This window comes from Parasteatoda tepidariorum, chromosome 7 (assembly GCF_043381705.1).
Source record: "Parasteatoda tepidariorum isolate YZ-2023 chromosome 7, CAS_Ptep_4.0, whole genome shotgun sequence".
Taxonomy (NCBI): domain Eukaryota; kingdom Metazoa; phylum Arthropoda; class Arachnida; order Araneae; family Theridiidae; genus Parasteatoda; species Parasteatoda tepidariorum.
In genome coordinates this window covers 90,402,688-90,425,299 of record NC_092210.1, presented here as the reverse complement: position 1 = coordinate 90,425,299, position 22,612 = coordinate 90,402,688, and the positions used below count along the sequence as shown (strand labels likewise).

The window sequence follows — 22,612 nt, the reverse complement described above, 5'->3', positions numbered from 1 at the left end:
CAACCTACTATCATAACTCGAATCCCCTATCTTTTAATCGGCACTCAAATGAACACTATTATTTGAACACTAAATATCGTAGAACAAAAAAGGGGAAACTATCGTAGTACATTCCTATTTAACTGAGAAGAGGAGGAGAGGGAAGGGCTCCACTAAAGGCATATTCGAGCTTTGCGATTGCGTATTGAAGAAATAGAACATTTAGGAAACAGTGCAGTCTGAATACGCCATCTGGGGAGAAGACCAGTTCCATGTCTTTTTCTTGCCCCCCTTCTCTTCTCAGTGGTATCGATTTTTTCCCCTTCCTTAGTATTTTTTGTGTTTAATTGTAAAAATTATTTTTTAAAATTTCCACGAAGCTTTCTTTTAGAACTATGTTTATAGTTTTTAATTCCATATAGTTTCCCAGTTAAGAAGTTTTTCATTTCGATCGCAAAACGCCGATAGTAACTTTAACTTTCATTGCGTTATTTTATTCTTCTTACTGATTACTGGCTGTACTTCATGTAATTACACGAGTGTCGGAATTGATTCTACAAGTTTATTTAATTAATTTGTTGGTGATATACGCATTCGGTAAAAATTTTACTTTGTTGAAGCTTAGTGTTATACAGGGTAATATATTAAATCAATCCTTGTGGTTCTTATCATATAACTTAAAATTCAATTGTACGTACACGTGTATACTTACTACTTTAAGCCTTTTCCTTATTTCTTAGTATTGAAACATATTTTGTTGCAGATGCCTTCTACTAGCGTGAAAGACGTAAATCAGCATGACTTTGTGAAAGCCCTTTCTGCTCATTTTAAAAAGTTAGTATTTTTTTTGAAATATTTTCATTGATGTTGGTAAAGACAGTCTTGCGCATTAAAGTGTGTATTCATATTAAAATGAAACTTCTTTTTTGCTTTGCTTCCATATTTTCAAATATTCCGCTTTCTCTTCTCTTTGAAATATGCAATGTATTGAATTAATAATGTGTTTTGTATATAACTATTGAATCCTTCAGTTAGAAGGCCTGTTAGCTATTGTTTCATAATATAGGAATAGAACAAAAATCCTACATCTTTCTCTAAAATTTATAATTTTCGAACAGTTAACAACCTGGTCACATATTCGCTGGAAAATTTTTCTGAATTTGTTAGTATCTGCAAACACCTTGTTTCTTTGTCAAGATTATAAGGTTTGTTTTGTTTTTACAATTGCATGTAATAGTTTTATTCTTTTCATTGTGCAAAATAGATATTAAAATTTAGTTATTCTTATGGGGAGATTTCCGTATCATGATTTTTGGCAGAATAATCTCCAAGTCTTGGAAACTTCTGGGCAGTGGCCCCTGAGAAACCAAAAAAAATCAGAGAAAAGGAACAACTCAAAAGATATAACTTGATCCACCATCAAGCAATCATTTACCTGTTTTTTTTTAAATTTGCAAGTTTAAAATCTATTTGGCGGTTGTGTTGCTGTAAAATATAAGAGTAACTATAACAAACAAATTGAAAGCAAGTTTTTGTATTATTAAAAAAGTTTATTATTATTTTTAATATTGCATTATTTATACTTATGGAAAAACATAATTTATCAGTATTAAGACTATATAAAATACAATGTGTTTACTTTTGTTTAATGAATCGTGGAGCTTTGAAAGTTATAAATCTTTTCTTATTATTATTTTCCTTTAATTAATTAAATCTAATTGTATGAAAAGTATCAAATGTTCATTAACATATGTACAATGGTTACACACAGGGTTGGCAAGTTTTTGCACATGACGGTTTTACTGTCATGTCAAAAACCCATGGTTTTGGTTAAACTATTTTTATTTTAGTTAAACTGCGTATAATTTAAAGTTAATTCATTTTTGGGCAATAAAATAAAAAAAAAGTTGTTAAAAGATATTTAAGGATAGATTCTTGCATTTTCCCTACATGATTATATCAAAACATACTACTTGAAGTAAAATATTAGGATACTAAACAAAATTTTCAACATTTCCAAGCATAATTTTGTTCAGCATATTACATTACTGAAGAATGTCAAGATTGATTACTTTCATTCATAAAATCTTGCTTTGAGAAACACATGTGCACATAAAAAGAAACTTTTCTTATCAATTTTGCTTTCAATATTTTACACAGAAATGAGACACGAAAAAGCCTGGGAAATCCTTTTAGAGTTTCTTTACAACATTGCAATAGCCTTTTGAATTTCAGACTCATTCATATTGAACTCAGAAATCGACTGGGTAATGAAAAATGCGCAAAATTAGTCACTTGCTATCCTATGCTTCGGTACAGTGACCCAGACTACTGAACATGTAATTCTGTTTGTAATTAAGTTTAGTTTCATGTGCTTTTTCAACTGAATTAAAGTTTATAACTTGACAAATAGCAGTAATTCATGACTTAGAGTTTGTTAGTAGTTACAAGTTTTGAAAGTTTTGTTTAGCTTATTTCTAATATTTAAGGAATGCCAAATTTTGAAATCTTCTTTTTAGTTCTTGAATTTATTAATAGTTCCAAGCTTTTTTGTTTGTTTGTTTATTTCTAACAATTAAGAAGTGCAAAATTTTGCATCCTTTGCAAATCAAGCTATAATGATGTATCACTATTTTCAATAAGTATATTATAATATTTTTGTATGAATGTATATCCTTCTATAAGAATACATGTATATAGTTGCAAAATCAATAGCAATCATTATTCATTGATAAAGGCAATTACCGTATATTCTGGCGCATAATGCGCCCCGGCATATAATGCTCACCCGTAATTTCTAATACTTTTTTTAAATATTAAGATATACTCTTCCCAAATGCAATTTTCCAAAAGGTGTTTTTTTTCATGTCCACGAAAAAGGCTGGATGGACAAAAATGGTGTTAAATTGTGGGTTTGACGGTTTTTACTCCTGTCATGTCATAAACCAGTTTTTGACGGCAAAAATAAAACCCTGGTTATTTAATATAGAATTTTTAACTTTTTCCAATGTTCAAGGTTTTGGACAGTTTTAGTCAGTGTAGGACAGTTTAAGACAGTAAAACCCATGTGTCTTGTCCAAAACCAGTTTAGGGCGTCCCGAACCCTGTTGAGAAAATAAACATTTAGAGGTACATTTTGAATAAAAAGCTATTTATTAAAAAAATTCGTTTTAAAACTTAAGACACTAAAAAGTTCATTAATATAATATTAATAAAAGATATGAATATTCTCTCGAATGTCTTGTGAATTTTAGTTACATAATTAAACAACGTAAGAAAAATCTTACTAAAATGAGAAAGTAAAATTAAAGTTAAATAATTATGAACAACAATAAGTTAGAAATGGATTTCTCATTAAAAACAGGTGGTTAAGATTCATTCCTAAAATAAAAAGGCATGGTTTTTAAGGGGTGGTGGCCTATTTTTATAAAATGGGCAAGGAAGGTGCATTTAGGCAGAACCACCCTTCTAAATATACTTTGAAGGAACACTAATAGGATTAAGGGCTGTTGATATTCAATCATTTAAAAGCTCATAATTTTTTATATCCTTAATTTGTTGATATTCGTGTTAGGTTGCAGAATTTAACATTAAAAAATTTATAAAACTAACAATTAATAAACAATTTAACTAAAATTAATAAACAATTAATAAAAATGTGGAACATTTTTTATGAATAACAAAGTGGATTGAATGCCATTAAAACTATCAATTTTTTTTCCTTGCCAAATTCAAATAAAATCAACTCTCAAATTATAAGAGTGAATAACATTTTTTCCCACGCTCAAACCCATTTTATTTTCCATTTTATGATTAAAGGAATCTGTTAGAATTAAAAAAAAGAAGTATTTATAGGTATTTGTGTGGCTTTATGAATTCATAAAGAGTGTGGGGAGAGTAGGTATCGATAATGTTGACCTTCATCTATGAAAAGGTATCCTTCCATATAATCTAGTTAACATGTCTTATATATACTAGCAGAGTTGGCAGGTTTTTGACATGTGACAGTTTTTGACAGTTTAAACCATGGTTTAAACTGTCACGTCAAAAACCTCACTGTCAAAAATGTGAAAAACCTATATTCATATGTGAAATTTAATTAATACATAAAATTTATATATTTTTTTAAAGGATAGTGTTTCTAAATATGTTCTAGAAAAAATAAATTTAAAATTTTGAAGAAACACTTATATTTTGAATAGTAACCAAAATCTTGTACTTTTGAAAGCTCACATCTTTTGTAATATTATGTATTCATTTTCATGTGTTATTGAAAATCTGCAGTGATATTATTAAGAAATTTATTTATAACCAAATTTAGTGTATAGTATAGATTATACTAAAAATTAGACATTTTTAAAGATAAACATTAGCAGTTTTGTACATTAGACATCTTTTAAAGAAAAATCTTTTTAATATTCTTTTAAATCTTCTTAATAATCTTTTTAACATAAGACAATACAAATTTAAGTGCTTTCTGTTAAATACACAGAGTAGTTAGTGTCGATTTACAGTATATTCAGCCTATTCATTTACTATGCTGAAAATTTAGTTTATCCAAATACTTGTGAATTTCATTTTGCTGAATACTATATAGTTTTGTTGAATATCTAAATATTCAGCTGTTGAATAATTACTTCTTGCTTTCAAGATATGCATTATTTGTATTCTTAATACAAGTGGGGGAAAAAAATTAAGAGGTAAAAATTGTTTTAAAATGATAAGTGTAATAATTATAAATAAATATAATAAACAATATGAATTATATTTATCATTATTCACAAATATAACTACTTTTAAATTCAAATTAACATACTGGATAATAAAGATATTCGGTATAACATTAAAATTTTTTTTCATACACTTGTATCAAGTTTGTATTTATACAACATAACTTGTAAGTTCCTTATAAATATTAGTTATATGTTCCTTATATGTCAAAAATGCATAGTAATAAACTTTTAATTTTCTTAAGTATCAAAAAGAAAAAAAAAATTTTTTTAAATATAAATATTAAAACAATTTTTGTGCAAAATTTTTCTGCACATGCATTTGAATATAAATTTCTTAATAGATTTTAAATCTGTTATTTTACCTAAATTTTAATTAAATAATATTTTAAAACCTGCTGATTACCTATAGTAAAATTAAATTTCAATATAATGCATGGCAACTGTTGGTAGTTTTGAAGTTAATATATTTTCTTGGCAAACTTCAGTTTTTGACATTTTTGACGGTTTAAACCAGTATTATACCCTTGTCATGTCAAAAACCACTTTTTGACGTCAAAAACCCAACCCTGTATACTAGTGATTTGGGATTGTATTTTTGTAGTGGTAGAGACAAGAGATTAGTAAGTCACAAAATAAATCATGCAGTAACTGTATTCATTTGGTCATCTTACTATGTATGATTAGTTTACTACTTATTATTTGAACCACCAAAAGCTTAAAACAACATACAAATTTCCATTATTTTTATTTTACATAATTTGCATTTAATGACAAATGTTGACATTGTCATTTAATTAAAATGACCCATTTTTAAATAATTATAATTTTGTTAAAGACAAGCTATGCTTAAGTGTTCCTCCACTGGCTCATTTTTTTTTCCTTCAAACTTTTAATATCAGTACTCATATATGCTTAAAGATAAGTGGAAAGTTTTTCTACCAAAGGTGGGGTTTCTACCAAAAAATAATAGATGGGGGCTGTGAATAATTGAATTGCCGCGTAACTTATTAGCAAGAAAATGGGTCATCAAGTATTGGTTATATAGATATAAGTGTTATCAGATCGTATTATTATCTTTTCAGCAATGAAATTTGTCCAGAAAACTGACAATTTAGGTAAATTTTCTATATGGAATATTTTAAGCAAAGCATGTATGGGTAGGCAGTGCTCCAATTTATGCAAAATGTATCAGTTTTTAACTTTGTATTTCGGGTCACTCGACTGTCGTACTGAATCGCAGCTGTTGAGAGAAAAAATTTTTTTTTCTGCATTTAAACCTTTTAAAAATGTGTTTTTAATGTAAGAATGTTGTTTTTAGGTCAGGTAAGCTAAAAGTGCCAGAGTGGGTTGATGTTGTTAAAACTGGAATGCATAAAGAGCTTGCACCCTATGACGAGGATTGGTTTTATACCAGATGTGGTGAGTATTCGTCTCTCTCCTCTCAATTCAGATTAAGTATGTAGTAATATGCTAGGAAGAAAGAATAGTACTTCAAATCAAATAGTATTTGTATTATGAAATGTTTTTATTCATTAAATATTTGGGTTAAGCAAGAGATGTATTTTATCCTGAAATGAGAGGTTAATATTTTAATTTAACATTTCCTAAATATTGAAATCAAGCTGTTGAGTTGCTCGGTACACTTTACAGGGGTCTGTCTAGGTTTTTCTGAAAGGTACCTATTTTGTGAAAATTTAGACATAATTTGTGAAAAATTAAAAATTATATTAAAAAATCAATACAAAAACATGGTAAAATATAGATTTATTGTTTCTTAAGTGATACCAAAATAAAATTTTAAGAAAAAGCATTTTGTGAAACTACCGTTTTTCCTAAAGTTGAATTTGTGAAACTACTGTTTTACCTAAAGTTGAATTTGTGAAGCTGCTTTATTTATTTTGCAATAAAATTTGACTTTATTGTACGTAAGTAGAGCAGATGATAGTTTGTTTGCCATTTTTAAAGGTATGAAACATGTATACTGAACCAAGAAATGTTCATTTTTTAGCCCTCTTAGGAAATCTGCAATTTGCCTATCAACTTAATGAACTGCATTGAAATCATTGCAAATAAACTTTTGTTAAAACCAGTTTTTGACCACGAAAAATGCATTTTGAACCTGTTACAAACATGTATAATCATGATGCAAATTAGTTTACAAATCCTGTGAGATATAAAACAAGTAAATAAATACGCAGTGCCAAGAAATTGAAGCGGAAATAACACATATCAAGTTAAAGACACAAAATATAAAAGCAAAAAATACAACATAAACTTATCTTGCAAAAATAATTTAGGAATAATTTCATGACTAGCTTGCCAGTTGCTGCAGGTGGTGTAGAGAACTCTCTTACTATGGCAACACTTTGCAAGTTTGTTAATCAATAATTTGTCGTGATTTTCAAATTGATAAAAAACTTTTCAGTAGGAAACTCTTAACTGAAAACTACATTAAACATTTATCTGAAATTAAACGTTTAATAAATATTTTTGACCAGTAAATATGAAAAGTATTCTAATACAAAGAGGAGGAAAATATGTAATACATTTCTATATAACTGAGATGGAAGGTTGGAGACATGGAACAGGTGTTTTTCCCAAATGGCAAGTTTTGAGACTGTAAATAGAAGATAGTGGAATATATTTTATGGTATGCAGGGGTCTGTTTAGAAGAAATTTGGGTCCGTTAACGGACCTTTCACAAAATATCTTTTCATAAAAACGGACCCTTCACAAAATGATTTTTCTTTTAATCGGACCCTTCACAAATTTGTTTATCTTCATTATTACTTTGTTAATCGAATAAACCCTTTCCAGGGCATAAAACAAGAAAGATGGATGTAAACGAATTAAGTTTTGTCTTTGGCAGACGATTCTTCCATTATTCGTCCAAAATTAATATTCTGCGTTCAGCAGTATAGGCTAAATACCAAATATTTGTATGTTGCATCGCTAATTTAGTAGTTGCAATTGCTGTTTATTTTTTAAAATTTAATTTTTTTAATTATAATTTTACAGTGTTGAGCGTAATCTTGTATATCTTTACAATTTAAAAACTCCTTGAAAAAGTTTTTTTTTGCAATAACGGACCCTATTTGCACAAATTTATAAAAGCAGACCCTGTTTGAAAGAATGTGAGTAATTTTTTCACAATTTCACGAAAAACGGACCTTGCACAAAATGTCTGGACAGACCCCTGGTATGTTTTTACTGAAGTACAAAACCACATTTGATTTGTCAGTTACATTGGGTTGACCTAAAACTAGATATGTGCAAGATAATTATATTATACTAGATAGTTCAAGATTTATATCTACAGAGATGATTGTGCTGCGGAAAAAAAAAATCTGTGTTCCCGGGTTTTTAACTAATTACATTCTGGAAGTTTTCCGGAAACCCGAGGTCATGAAGTTTCAAGAAATTATCCTTCTCATTTATGTATAAAATTTCTTGTATATTTTATTTAGAAATATTAGAACTAGAATTTATACTGACATTAATTTTTTGAAATGAGTCATTAATGATTTCACTCAAGAAATTTTCAAGATTTTGAGTTAAGCTCACAATCATCCCTGTATCTATTGAAGGTTCAAATTTTAATTAACATTTTAATTTTCACAATTTTTCTCAAGATTATTTATATTATACAGTTAACACAATGATTTGATATAGAGTTTAATTATAAATTAACCTATCTTTTGGTCAAAATAACATTTTTGTATTTATAAATTGTCAGTGTTCTGGTCTTCTGACTTAATAATTTATTTTATCTTAATTTCTAATGTATACGTCATTGATATTCATTTTTGTTCTTTTGATTTTTAAAAACTTATTTTTACACGAAAAACTTATTTTTTCACAAAAAATTTATTTTTACTTTTTATTCATTTTGATCTACATATAAAGTGAAAAAAAAATTTTTTTTTCCTTATCTAATTTTATAAAAATAAATGACAAGAGATTAGTAAAACAAATCCTTTTTACCATGTATCACTGCTGTATATTTTTTAATGTTCCAATTATTGTGAGAAATAAAGAAAATTATTAAAATTATTTTTTTTATAAAAATTCCAAAATTCTACTTATTTGAGCTTTCTGGTCATTGTATTTTCATTTATATAAATATAGCTCTATTAAAGTTATGCTATACAATGATATAATACAATTAAATAATTTGTAAGTATGATTTTATTTTTAGTTAATGGTTATTGACTCATAGTGAAAATCTAATAGATATCAGATTTTTAAGTTTTTATTATATGAGAAGATTCACCTTAACTGAGTAATAAGTTTTACAATAACAATTTAGATGATAGCTTACATCATATCAGTTGTCCACTACATGGCATTTTACTTACATACTTTGTTACTTGCTGATATACATATGCGTTACCTTACGATAATGGAAGAGATACATTTGGGTTTCTCAAAATACGTTAGAGATGTTTAGTTCATGCAATTTTTAATACTTTGCAATAAGATTTAAAGCTTTCACAGGTTTGAGAGACAGAAAACAAGTATTTTTGAACATCCTATGCCAGAAAATTAAGTAATAAGCTTGTGCTTTGGTTGTTATTTTTAATAGTTGTATAAAATTTTGTGCACCTAGAAAAGATATGGACTATAAAAGAAAAAAAAAATTTACCTCACATTTTTTGCTGTAACTTTATAAATATTCAATCGGAATCACAATACTTTTGTTTTATAAAACAAAATTTGTGGAAAACCTCTGTTTGTTTTGAGCTTTCTTTTAAGAAAGTACAATAACTACTTAGAAAATTGCTTAAAGCTATGCAAAATATTATTCACTACATAATTGAGAAAAACTTTTTTTCTGCACGTGCTCTATATGAAAGGACTACATTATACTTTTATCTTGTACAGTTTCTAATGAATTTTTTTTAAAAATTTTATTTAATTTTCTAATATTAAATTTCTCTGTTTGATTCCATTGAATATTTGTAAAGTTCTGGCAAAATAAAAACAGAAGGCAAAAAAAAAAAGTTTCTATAAAAACATCCATATCTTCATAAATATTTACTTTAGATTTTTTTGAAATTTTGTGCAGTTATTTCAATGAACAACTAAAGTAATTGATACAAGCTTATTTATTGCTTGATTTTTCTTGCTTAGAGTATTCAAAAATACTTGTAATTTATTGAAACCTCTAAGATTTAAATCTTATTGCTAAGAAAGAAAAATTGCACTAAAGTTATAAATGAATCCTTTAAATATTACTTGACAGTGTTTTCATCATAGAAAAAAAAATGGGTGAGAATTTCTCACCCTTTCTCAAAAACAGGGTGAGATTTCAGAAGTTAAGTAAGATTTCTAAAAACTGAAAAAATACAAATAGACTTGAAAAAAAAATTTCTTTCATTATAATACATTTTTAACGTCTTCTATTTTTTAAAGCATTGAATATTCTTGCTGCATCATCATAGAAGATTTTGCCTTTACTAGGTATTTGTCCATCTTACATTAGATGGACAAGAGTTTTCCTAGCTCCTAATTCCTAAGAGTTTTTCCTAGCTCCTAAAATTGCACTTGATAAATTGATCATAAGAAAATTATACTCTTTAATTTTAGATCAGGACTAGTTCTTCCAATTGACATATTTCTCGAGACATTTTCGCCTTGATAAAAATAGATATTATTGGCCCATCTGTCTATGAACATTCATGAGTTATTTACTAGGCTTTAATGTCATTTCATCTCATGATGCAGTCATAAATTAATAATATTTGATCAGAAAGAGCTTCAAAGCTAGTTTGCGATATTTCATGCTTGGATGATATTACATAGCTGCCAACCGTCCAGAATTTTTCGGATTTGTTCCTACTTTTTAAATCAAATTTGAAAAACTGATATTTTTATTAAAGATCCGAATTTTCGTAAAATTGCATTATTTTGCTTTTAAACCAATCCCTTGTTCTGGTCGCCGCAATCGTGCTTCCTGTGATTATTGTGCAGAAGTAATTTTTAGTAGCTTTTTATTGGAAAATACTATTCCAATAGCTGTTGCTGATCATTTCACTAAGTTAAATTTTAAACAACTTTTTTTTTAAAAAATGTATAGTAAATGTATTGCATCAGAAATATTTGTTTATGATTTAGTTTAATATTTACCTGTGTTTTATAATTTGGGGGATAACAATTTTACATTAAAAGTTAAACTATTATACCGGTATTCCTAATTATAAAATTATAATTTTTAGTGTTTATTATATTTTTACTAATTTACATAAGGTATTTAAATATATGTCTATTAATGTTATTATTTAATTAACAGGGGTCGCATTCCCCCTAAAATTCATAAAATTCCTAAAAGTATGTGCAAGCCCTAAAATTCCTAAAAATCTGATAAAATTTTGTTGGTGTTCCTAAAAAATTAGAGTTATAGGCTAAATATAAATAAAAAAGCAATAATCTAAAATATAAGAATTTAACTACGTTAGTTAAAACTGTTTTAATTTTGCCACATGGGAATTCTGATCCTGAGAGAGGTTTTTCGATAAATAAAGCAATGCTTAATGTGAGTCACCATGAGTATACTATTATGTCGCTTAGACTAATCAAAGATACCATTCGAAATTATGGAGGAGTATTGAAGATCACCACAACACTATTGAGGGCAGTAAAAGAATCTCACAAATCATATCAAGAATATTTTAGAAAAATGATTATGATTAATTTGTTTTTCTCTAACTTCTAATATAAATTGCTGATTTGAAATCTAATAATATCACACTATAGTTTTTCTTAATAAAGTAAGGTAATAATAAAGTTTTGATTAAGAAAGTAAAAATTAAATAAAAATCCAAGTTGGTGTTAATTTATTTTTTCTCTTGATTTATTCTCACTTTTGCCTGTTCCTGAATTATGCACTTAATTTCTGATAGGTAATATGTAAAGTTGAAATTTCATTTTTACACTTTAGAGATTTCATTCTTGACTTAATAAATTTCAGAGTTTTATTTTATGGCTTGCAACTATTTATAATATGTGTGGATGAATTGTAATAATCTTCTGTTATGTAATAAACTACCGTGTGATCTGTTTTTTTCCTAGCAAAATCATATATTACCCCTAAAATTTACCTAAAATTTTTTGAAAAAAGTTCCTAAAATTACCCTAAAATTTTAAAACTTTGCTGCTACCCCTGAATTAAATTTTAGTCTTACTCTCTTAATTGGTGCCTATAATTTTGTCTCGTGTAGTGTTCCTAATTTTTTGATTCCTAATGTTGGCAGCTATGATATTGGCCCATCTGTCTATGAACATTCATGGGTTATTTACTAGTCTTTAATGTCATTTCATCTCGTGATGCAATCATAAATTTGTTTATATTTGATCTGAAAAAACTTGAAAGCTAATTGTGATTATTAATGCTTGGATGATATTACATGTTTTCTATAGCATCTGTAGCAAGGCACCTGTACATAAGATCCCCTGCAGGTGTTGGGGCTTTGACCAAAATCTATGGTGGAAGGTATAGAAGGGGTACACGCCCATCCAGATATTGCAGGGGTTCATCAAGTGTTGCACGCAAAGCATTACAAGCTCTGGAGAATCTGAAACTTGTTGAGCAAGATCCCAGCGGGTAAGTCTGCTTTCTATATTATGGAGTTTGTTTTCCTTCTCTAAATCGGTTGGTTAAAACTAAATGGATTGTTTTTCTTTTAAAAAAAATTTGTAAAAAGCCCTGGTAATATTAAAAGTTGTTGATATTACAGTGATAAGATTGAATGCTTAAAGCATAGCTGCCAACTCTACTGGTTTTTCCAGTGGACTATTGGATTTTTCCAGTTTCTACTGGTTTCATATTTTAGAAATTTTCCTAAAATTGTGGAAGTTTCCTTAAATAATCCCTGTGGAAATAGAAAATTTTGTGCAGATTATTGCTTGCTTGAATATTTTTAATTTAAATAAGTGTTACTAATACATAAGGAAGCGAGCCTCATTAATAAATATTAAAGTTTTTCTGTTTTAAAATATAAAGTTTATTTTGATTCAAAACTTTCTTTTTAAATTAATTAATAATTTTTTTTAACTATCTTTGAATTAAATACCATTAACAATTCAAAATTATGAGTAAACATAATACATAACATTTCAAGTTCATTTCATGTCCATCATAACCTCAAAATATTGCAGTTTTTCTATTTTGATGACTATAAAAATCCCTAAACTTCTCTATGTGTAAAATATTTGAGACAATTATAGTGAAATTTAATTTCCCAAAATCTACTGGTTTTTTTCCTATCTATGTCGAAGTGATAGAGAGTTCAGCAATTTTGTTTTCAGCTCACAAAACCTGATGATTTTTATTCCACTTTATACATTAGCTGATGGAAGTTTTTCTTTAAATAAATGTATAATATGACACTTTTTTATGTGGTGAAGATGTGAGTGCAATGAAAGTTTTTATCATTTTAAGTAAGAAATTAATATTGCTTATGTTTGAAAAATTAATATTACAGGGTCATAAAAACAGTGTTTTTATTTTGGAAATGAAGGTTCCTTAAAAGTAGGGTGACCTGGGGTAATTCACTGCTTTCTGTATTTTCCATTTCAAAGATGGGTTTCAAAATGTGTACATTTCTGCAAAGATCCCCCTCCTTCTCTTAATCATAAATAATTTGAGTCACTTTCTTTTTCTTTGATATAAAAGTAGTGTAAGCTTTTGTTTAATTGTTTCACATCTACTGTAAACATTATAATTGATTATAGGAAACTATATCAAATGTTGCCCCCTACAGATGGGGTAATTATTGATCACTGGGGTAATTCCTGATCATTGTCATTTCTTCTTATAAATAGTATATAAAATAGCTTATAAATACCTAATTGTCTTTTCTTAAATAACAGTTCATATTTATTAAGTGGAACAACTATAAAGTATATTTTAATTGTCATCACAAAATTTTTTTTTAACTGTATACAAGACTGTATTCTGATTTGCACCATTTCTGGTTTGTCTTACCTTGCTTCTATCTTAATTTTATGTGTGTACATCGTTAGAATAATTTTTAAGTTTATAAATTAGCTTAGTATAAATATGGTGAGAAATTATAAGCCTAAAGAGGATACTAAGCTTCTAGAAAACAAAATTAGTGAATTTCTTTTAATGATTGAAAATGAAAATTTCAGTGTGAGAGCTGCTGCCAGAGCTGTTGGCATACCTTACTAAAACTTTACACTTTCCCTTAATGAAGCTCAAAATCCAGCAAAAGTAACCCAGGTGGGAACTCTCTTATATTTCAGAAGAACATGAAAATGAGTTGGCTGATTGCCTAAAATGTATGGCATAATGTAAAGATTTTTGAAAATTTAAAGTGTTAATCGTTCTTCTTGCTTTTAAATTAACTGTTTTATTCGCTGTTTAAACATATCTTTTTGGTTCATTTGTTTGATCTTGATATCTTGTTTGTTAATTCCAAGCAGATAATTATTTTTAAACAGCCCCTTTACAATAAAAACTGGTGATCAGTAATTACCCCATAAGTGATCAGGAATTACCCCAGAAATGATCAAGACCAGGGGTAATTCCTGATCACTAAAAATTTAAAATCTTTTAAATTCTAATTAGATTTTCAAACAAAAGAAGGTGGCATTGGACTCATCCCATATAGCCTCAAACTTCCAGTAAATATTAAAATTCTATTTTGAATAGTTTTTTCACAAAATAGATGTTTGCGTTTTTTGATCACCCTACTTCATTTTGATTCTCATTTTTTGGAAGTCCTTAATTTCCAACCTCTTTATTTCCATTGGTTTTATTGTTGATGAATCGCTGAAAAGTAAAGAGGCATTGAGGTGTCTGATTTGCGTTATTTTGTAATCTTACCTTTTTTTTAATGACAGATTTCATGATTTTTTTATTATGATTATTACAAAATGCGATGAAGGAAACAATTTGCGTAACCCCCCCCCCCTCCTCACCCCTGCTCCACAAAATGTAAGAGTATTACTATAAAAAATAATATTAGAATTAAAAAAAAATTAAAACAATTAGTTTTTTTTAACATTGCATTTTAATTAATTATTTATAAAACTATATTAGTAATTATTAATATTTAATTATTAATTAATTAGTAACATATTTGTTACTATTACACTGTGTGTAGCGTTTTTAAAAAGGACTTACAGGTGTTATTTTATTCAGGATTTGTAAAAAGTGCTTAATTTTCTGTCTTTTAAGTAGATTTTTTTCTTTGCTGTGTCGATTGTCGTTCTAAATTACAAAAAATTCATGATTTTTCACAATTATCTCTGCACTATTTATCAGAAACTAGTTATTTTATCATGATTATGTAAATTGTTTGAAAATGTTTTTGAATTTTATTGATTTTATGTTTATAAATTAAGAACTTTAAACGATAGAAATTTTTTTTTTTTGGAAAGTGATTAAAAATATTTTTGAGTGGTTAAAATGTACTAAAAAGGTGCTTATTTTTTGCTGAAAATCTGGCTACGCGCCCTGTATTAAAAGTATCTTGCAGGAAGATATTAGAGCTAGAGAGGTTTGTCGCAGATAGCTCGAAAAAATTCTGCCAGAGTGAAACCAAGCGATTCAAAGAATATTAGTAGCTCCTCCTGCACCTGTTCAGTGTGCTCGCTTGGTATTTTAAGTTCTTATAAGTTGTTAAGAATATTCAACTTGTTGAGAATACTGCTCTAGATTATTAAGACTGAGAGATTAGAAAGACTGAGAGAAACTAAGTTTCCCTAAGTTTAAATTCCAAATGTAGTATTCTAAGAAAATATTTCTACTTTTACAAACATCGTTTGCACATTCTTATTAATATTAAATCATATTTTTTTTTGTAAATAAAATAATTGATCAATTTATTTTTATTCATAAAATGTATCAATAGAATATTATGTAAATAAAAATAAATTTCTGATACTTTTTTAAATAAAATATTATTATAAATTGAAGAATTGTTTAAGTTTACTTAATGCGTCACACATTAAAAGTGATACATTACTAAGTTGTGTTATTTAAAATATGTCAATTGAAATTAGAAATTATTGAAAATGAATTTGTTTACTCTGAAATGAATATTCTGTGTTGAGCAGTATAGGCTAAATGCCAAATATTTGTATGTTGCATCTCTAATTTAGTAGCAGCAATTGCTGAGCAGAATCTTGTATCTATTTACAATTTAAAAACTTCTTGAAAAGGTTTTCAGCAATATTTGCAATAACAGGACACTATTTGCATAAATTCAAAAAAAAAGGACCCTGGTTAAAAGAATATGACTTACCACTTATTTTATATTCACAAATTAGACATAGTTTTTTTCCGCAATTTCACAAAAACAGGACCTTTTTACAAATTGTCTGGACAGACCCCTAATTAAAGAAATAAAAAAAAATTTTTTTTTTGCGTTCTTTTTTCTTCAAAAAAATTGGTAAGGTAAATGGTTAATCAAATATCCGTATTTACATGTAAAGCTCCATTTCAAAGAGTTCCCATGAATAAGAAAGTATCAGTGCTGGATTACCTAGTAGGCCATAGCCTGGTGCCCCCAATAATTAGAGACCCCCTTAAATTTTTGAAAATAAATTTTTAAAAAATTAAGAAAACAATGATTAAAAAAAATAAATTTTAATTATATATTATTAAAGTACGATAATTTCTTTACATAATGTTAGTATTGTTATTGTTTATGTATTATAAGATTTAGCAATGTTTTTTAAATTCAAATTTGTCATTTTGGTTTGCGCGCGAAAAGATTGAAGACAGTACTATAGCAAACTGAGACTTGTTTAAACAAGAAGCAAAGAATTAAATGTTGACATTATTGAGAAGACGTTTTAAATGAAAAAGAAGTTATTTAGTGCCTCAACTGAAATGTCTCATAATTTTTTTTAGTGTCCATAATTCTATTAGATCAAGAGCAGAAAACAAGATTTTTGATTACCAATTTTATAGTAGCTTTGATATTGTAAAGTGTTAATAAGTTTCAAATTTTTTCAAAGTGTTATGATTATTTTTTAGTTCTAATTTAACAAAGTAAAATTTAATTGAATCATTTTTATTTTAAATATGCTTTCTTAAATGAAAATAAATATAAATACTTGTACTGATACGGCACTGGATGGTGTCTATGTTCAGAACAAATTCTGTGTCAGCACTCCAACATTCTATTTTACTGGTCAAGTTGGGGATTTCTAGAATAGTGTATATTGAATTGACTGTGTTAATGCAAATATCTTTTTGTGTTGTTGCAGGGGAAGAAAGCTGTCAAACCAAGGAAGAAGAGATTTAGACAGAATTGCAAGTCAAATAAGAAAGTCTTAATGTATTCTATTGGCAAATAAATAAATCTCATCCTGTATTTCTATTCTTTTGTAATTTTTGTATTGAAATTTGAATGTACCCTCCTGCTCAAGTTTCTGTTGGGTTGTGTCAGTGATAGGTAATTTTTTTTATTTATGAAGACATTTCTTGTAAGTCGAATTAATCCTTAATCTGCGCACCTGGAAAGTCATGAATCCCTCCCCCATTTCATGGTGTTCCAAATATCTGAATTTCTAACGAAATCTCCCCTTAGTCGTATTTTATTGAACTATAAAATGTTTATCATGTTCTTTAAAAATTATGGTGTTCTTTTAAAAAAGAAAGAAAAACCATTTCTAGAGCGAATTATCTTTTAAACTGATTTCAAAATATTGATTATTTTTATTTTATCAATTTAAAATTGTAGCCGAAGCAAGCCAGTCATTGGCAAATTTTTTTTTCCTTTCCGAAATGAGAACCGATCAGTAGTATTTCTTCCTTTCTGATCAACAAGAAAAGCATCTTTCGAGTATAATTATGCAGAAAAAAAAATTTTTTTTGTATTTTTTTCCAACTGTTTTATTGCTTTATTTCTTTCTTCAATTTCGTTTTTAAATCTTTAAATATGAAGATGCAGAGTATAACAGTGTCATTTCAATGAATGTTATTATAATGCTTTTTTAAATGTATTCTGTTTTTCACATGAAAAATTCTTGGAATGAGTGATGAATTTGAAAGTCTTAAAATGTAGCCTAGTACTCGGGTTCATTAAATAAAAAATGTCTATAATAAGATAACATTTCTGGATAGAAACCTAGATCTTATCAGTCTTATTTACCTGGTGAGTCAGTTTTTTTATTATCATTAGTAATAATTGATCCTATGTAAGTAACTGTTTCAAATCTATTTAGGGACCTGTATTTTGTTTTCGCTACAGTTATGCCACCTCAAGAGAAAGAGAAACTCCTCCATCTGTGGCACGAGCCATTATATATTCTAGTTCTAATGACAACAGAAAAATCGATAGAATTTCTACGAAATAAATTCGTCAAAAAGTGATATAGCTCCGATTTGAAATTCACAAGTTATAGTAATAGGGTGCATAGCGTTTTTAAAAAGTGCTTAAAGGTGCTTATTTTTGTTTTTTTACAAGCCCTAAAGGTGCTTAATTTTCGCTTAAAGGTGAGATTTTTCCTTTACCATGTTGATTTTCGCTACGAATTACAATCAATCTACTACGTATTGTCAGTCCGTAACGTATGGAAACGCCATTTGTTTTACCCGATTCAAAATTTCATGATTTTTGACAATTGTCAAAAACAATGCCTAAAGTTTTTTCTCTATCGACATGACTTTATGCAAGATAAAGCTGTCAATTGTCAAACACATTCCAACCTTGCCTAATTATGATATTTTTTAAAGTGCTTAAAAATATTCTTTGAGTGCTTAAAGGGTGCTTATTTTTTGTAGAATAATTTGGCAACGCACTCTGGATAAGGTGAAAGAATGCCATTTATGGCTGAACATTCTCGACCATGACACTTTTAAAAATATTTAGCACTTTATCTCGCATCATTCTTAAAAATCTGATTTTATCTTTAAAATATATTCCAGGAGTGAGACAAGTAAGTTTTATTTCGCAATGAGTGGTGTCTTCTTAAACTATTTCGTCTTATTTTTTTTAAAAAGAGGTTATGTTAAGTATCGCATTAAACAGTAAGAAGAAACACAAATAATTCGAAAAGAGTAGATATTTAAATCTAATTTAGGTAATGAAGATCGGAAAGTGTCTGCCCTACCCTTAGCAACAATTTTACTTTGGGAAATCCCTACACGAAAAGTTCTATATGGGGGCCCCTTAGGGCATTTATTGAATAGTGGTCCATTGGGGACCCAAGTTGCACTGCTCGACAACAGAGATAATTGTTCTCTGGAAAGAAAAAAATTCGGATTTTTCGTTAACCTGGATCCGGAAATCCAACTGAATTTTCAAGGTTCTGAATTTTATGCATGAAAAGAAATCTTGTATATTTTATTTAGAAATATTAGAACTAGAATTTATATTTCGCATCTCTTTCATGTGTCAATATTTTTTTCTGGTTGTATATTGAATGCGATGAGAGATAAAATTAAACTTACACATAATTATTGATTTAAATTATGCTGTATGCAATTTAATTAGAATTTCATGTTTTGAAAATATCAATGATTTAAATTTATAAAGACATAAATTTTTTGAAATGGGTCATTAATGATTTTACTCGAGAAATTTTCAGGATTTTTGAGTTGGGGGCTCAAAATCAGGGCTGATTGTGCTCTGGAAAAAATCCGGATTTTTCGCCAAGAATTTTCGAAAGTTTCCGGAGATCGAATGTCTAGACGTTTCAAAAAATCATGGATCACAGAAGTTACCGGAAATCAAATTTTCAAAGGTGGAACTTAAAAACTCAGTTTATTAAATTTGTTAGTAACAAGTGAGAGCCGGAGAGATACTTTAAGCTTATATTCATGATTAATATTCATTTTTTATCAGTAAATAGTTGTTATAATCATAAACTCAAGAAAGAAATACATATTTGTAAATTTTAATTACTTCTCCAAGTCATCTAGGTATGTGTTAAATTTTAAATATATTTTAAGTAAACTAAGAAATATTGAGAAAAAGGAAGAAAAAAACATTGTTTAAATTTTTTTTAATTTAACTTGTTTTTTCTTTTCTTTTCTCTATTTTTTTAACTTTAGAAATTTTCCGGAATTTTGACATAAGCTCACAATCACCCCTGCAAAATGTAAGATAACGCCGCTTATAATTTTTGAATATCAGGACAGAGTGCTTAGAGGTTTTAAAAGCGGAGTTTGTAAAAAGTGTAATTTTCTACCTGTTAAAAAGATATTTTTTCTTGGCCGTATCGATTATTCTAAATTATAAAAAATGCTCGATTTTCACAATTTTCTCTGCAATATTTATCAGACACTAGTTATTTTATCATGATTATGTAACGTTTTTGAAATTGTTTTCTAATTTTATTGATACGTTTTTGAAATTGTTTTCTAATTTTATTGATTTAATGTTTATAAAATAAGAACTTACATAGAATTTTTTTTTTACTACTGCACAGATCCTAATTATGATTTTTTATTTTTGAAAAGTGATTAAAAATATTTTTTGAGTGCTTGAAAGATGCTTAGGTTTTGTTGAAAAATCTGGCTACGCACTCTGCTGGTGAAAATATATTCTAAAACAAATAAGGGAATAGTATGAGGCGGGTAAAAAAATAATTGAAAAGGTATGAAGGATGATGCGCACATCATTGAAATAAATCTCAATAAACTGTTTAAATTCATAAATGGGGGGGGGAGATGAGTAAATACAGAAAAGTTTAAATCAATATTTTGATTCCAAGAATAATTTGGGAATCCGTTATTTTGGATCCAGACGCGGATTTTCACATAGCGTCTCAAATGATATCTATTTTTGTTAAATAGGGTTAAGTATTTTCTTCCATTTCCGGGGACTTAAAAAAATGTATTTCATTTTTGTGTCATCGTTCTTATGGATCGTCTGTCAGATACAAAAGGTGAGAACCCATTCTTATGTTTTTATAATTTGCTACAACGAATGTCCGTTATAACGCCAATTCTTAATAGCGAATAAAAATGAACGCCATGGTGAGCTTCTGGCTATCACCAAATACACGTATTTCATGTTAAAATAGGAAAATAAAAAGGAAATAAGACATATTTATTACGTTTTTTATTTTTACTTAAAATAAATGTTAAGAGTAGAATGGTGGAAAATGTGTTGTCAGCACGCCTGTGGTAATTTATGGCAGGATACCTTAAGCTTATGGTAACCGTAAAAATTCGTATGGTATGTATAGAGATTTGTATGGCACATCACAATTATGGAACTAAACTAATGGAAACGCCATTCGTATGGGGGTTTACTCCGACAATTTAGATCCAATCTATCAAAATCAATAGTACTTTCCAATAAAGTTCGCCCACATTATAGAAATTTAAAACGAAAAAACAGAATTTCGTTTTTAGACGTTTCCAGGCATGCGCTTCACGACGGAGAATTATTAGGCTAATTTTTTTTTAAACTTCTTGAAATGAATCGATAACCTAAGTTTTTGAACTTAGTCCGTTTTATTAACAAAATTAGTCCTACTATAATGAATGCTTGAATTTCGCTAATTGATATCTTGTTCGTAACTCATATTATTCTTTTCTGATTGTTTGGTTCTTACTGTCTTTTCATAATTATTTAATAACTCCCCATTATTTCTCTTGTATCCTAATCGTTTCTTGTAGAAAAGGTCACTCTAATTGAATGACCTAGTTTGTCTATGTATCGATAAACTTCCATTGGGATGTGAAGAAACATTGCCCATGGAAAACTTGAATCAAGGGCACCCCATAATTTTATAGCAAAAATTTGCTATATGAGAAAATACCATAGGATGTCCAGTGTGGTTCTACCTATGTTAAAATTTTGCCATACATTTTACCCGTATATCTGTCAAAAATATGGCAACACCTAGAAGGGGAGTCTAACCGTCTACCACTGAGTATATTTTACGTCAGCACTGAGATCGGTGCGAGCCATCGTTGGGATTCGAACCCGGTTCACTTCATGAGATGGAAATCTGTAACATAATAACAAGCACAGTGTTAATAGTGTAATAAATAGTATAGTGTGTTCTTAAGGCGGTTGATGACAACGCAACGCCCTCTAATGCATCCACTATTCCGAACAACGCATATTCAATCAGAAATCTCAATAGAAGATTTTAATTTATTCCTCCAAAAAGTATACCATTTATTTTTAAATGACCACCTGTGTATTGATCACTTCAGAAAATTTAAAAATAAACCTTTGTTTACATATATGTGGGTAACAGTAAAGGTTTTCCGTGGGAAGATAAACTTTTTCTTTCTTTATTTCATCTACTCTCCCCACGTTCAGAATTTATAAATATGGTTATTTATAAGTACAGAAGTGCATGGCCGACACTAGGTAAAATCTCCCTAAACAAAGCGGTCTTAAAAAAAGCTAAAATGTTTTTGAGTTTCTTTTTATAAATGAATTCCAAAAATGCTTTCATCTGAAGTGAGCATAAAAAGAGAAGTCCTGTAAAAGGGGTTATTACACAATCTATTTTTCTTTAATGATTTCCTGGTAACTCTGTTAACAGTTCTGAAAGTCGAAGAAAACAAGTAGGTGCATTAAACTTCTTCTTTTATTGGTTTATTCCTGCGTGTACAGAAAAGTATGAAACAGTCACGAAATATACATTATTCTTGAGATCGGATCAAAATTATTTTATAACCGTCGTTGAACAACCGGTTTACGACAACGAATGTTCAACTCTCCCAAGCATTGTCATTTTGAACCCAATCCAGAAGACAAGGGAACTCCTGGATCAAGTATTGGGGGAAATTTGCCTTCGACTTTTTGATGGGACTAACTTGCATTTGCGTTACATGGAGAGGCAGACCACGAGAACCTCCCACGGTTAGCCTAACGGCAAGGGGACTCTGACCCGTGATCCGTCTACCACTAAAGATATTTCACGTCAGCACTGTGGTCGGTACAAGTCGG

At 28.4% G+C, this 22,612-nt stretch overlaps 2 protein-coding genes across 4 annotated transcripts in view; both read left to right on the top strand.

The window, feature by feature from the left end:
• The window catches only part of LOC107455201 (leucine-rich repeat-containing protein 1), a 363,163-nt gene that overhangs the window by 35,302 nt on the left and 305,249 nt on the right, over positions 1-22,612 (top strand). The window lies entirely within an intron of this gene.
• LOC107455202 (small ribosomal subunit protein eS19) lies at positions 145-17,062 on the top strand. Of its 3 annotated transcripts, none has more exons than XM_016072700.3 (5): positions 145-615; positions 743-813; positions 6,031-6,131; positions 12,132-12,315; positions 16,956-17,062. In XM_016072700.3, exons 2-5 carry the CDS (start codon positions 743-745, stop codon positions 17,023-17,025), a joined length of 426 nt encoding a protein of 141 aa, XP_015928186.2. In that variant the 5' UTR covers positions 145-615; the 3' UTR covers positions 17,026-17,062. The 3 variants fall into 3 exon arrangements, with proteins under 3 accessions (XP_015928186.2, XP_042909387.1, XP_042909388.1); XM_043053453.2 differs by having other exon boundaries at positions 251-669; XM_043053454.2 differs by having other exon boundaries at positions 437-576.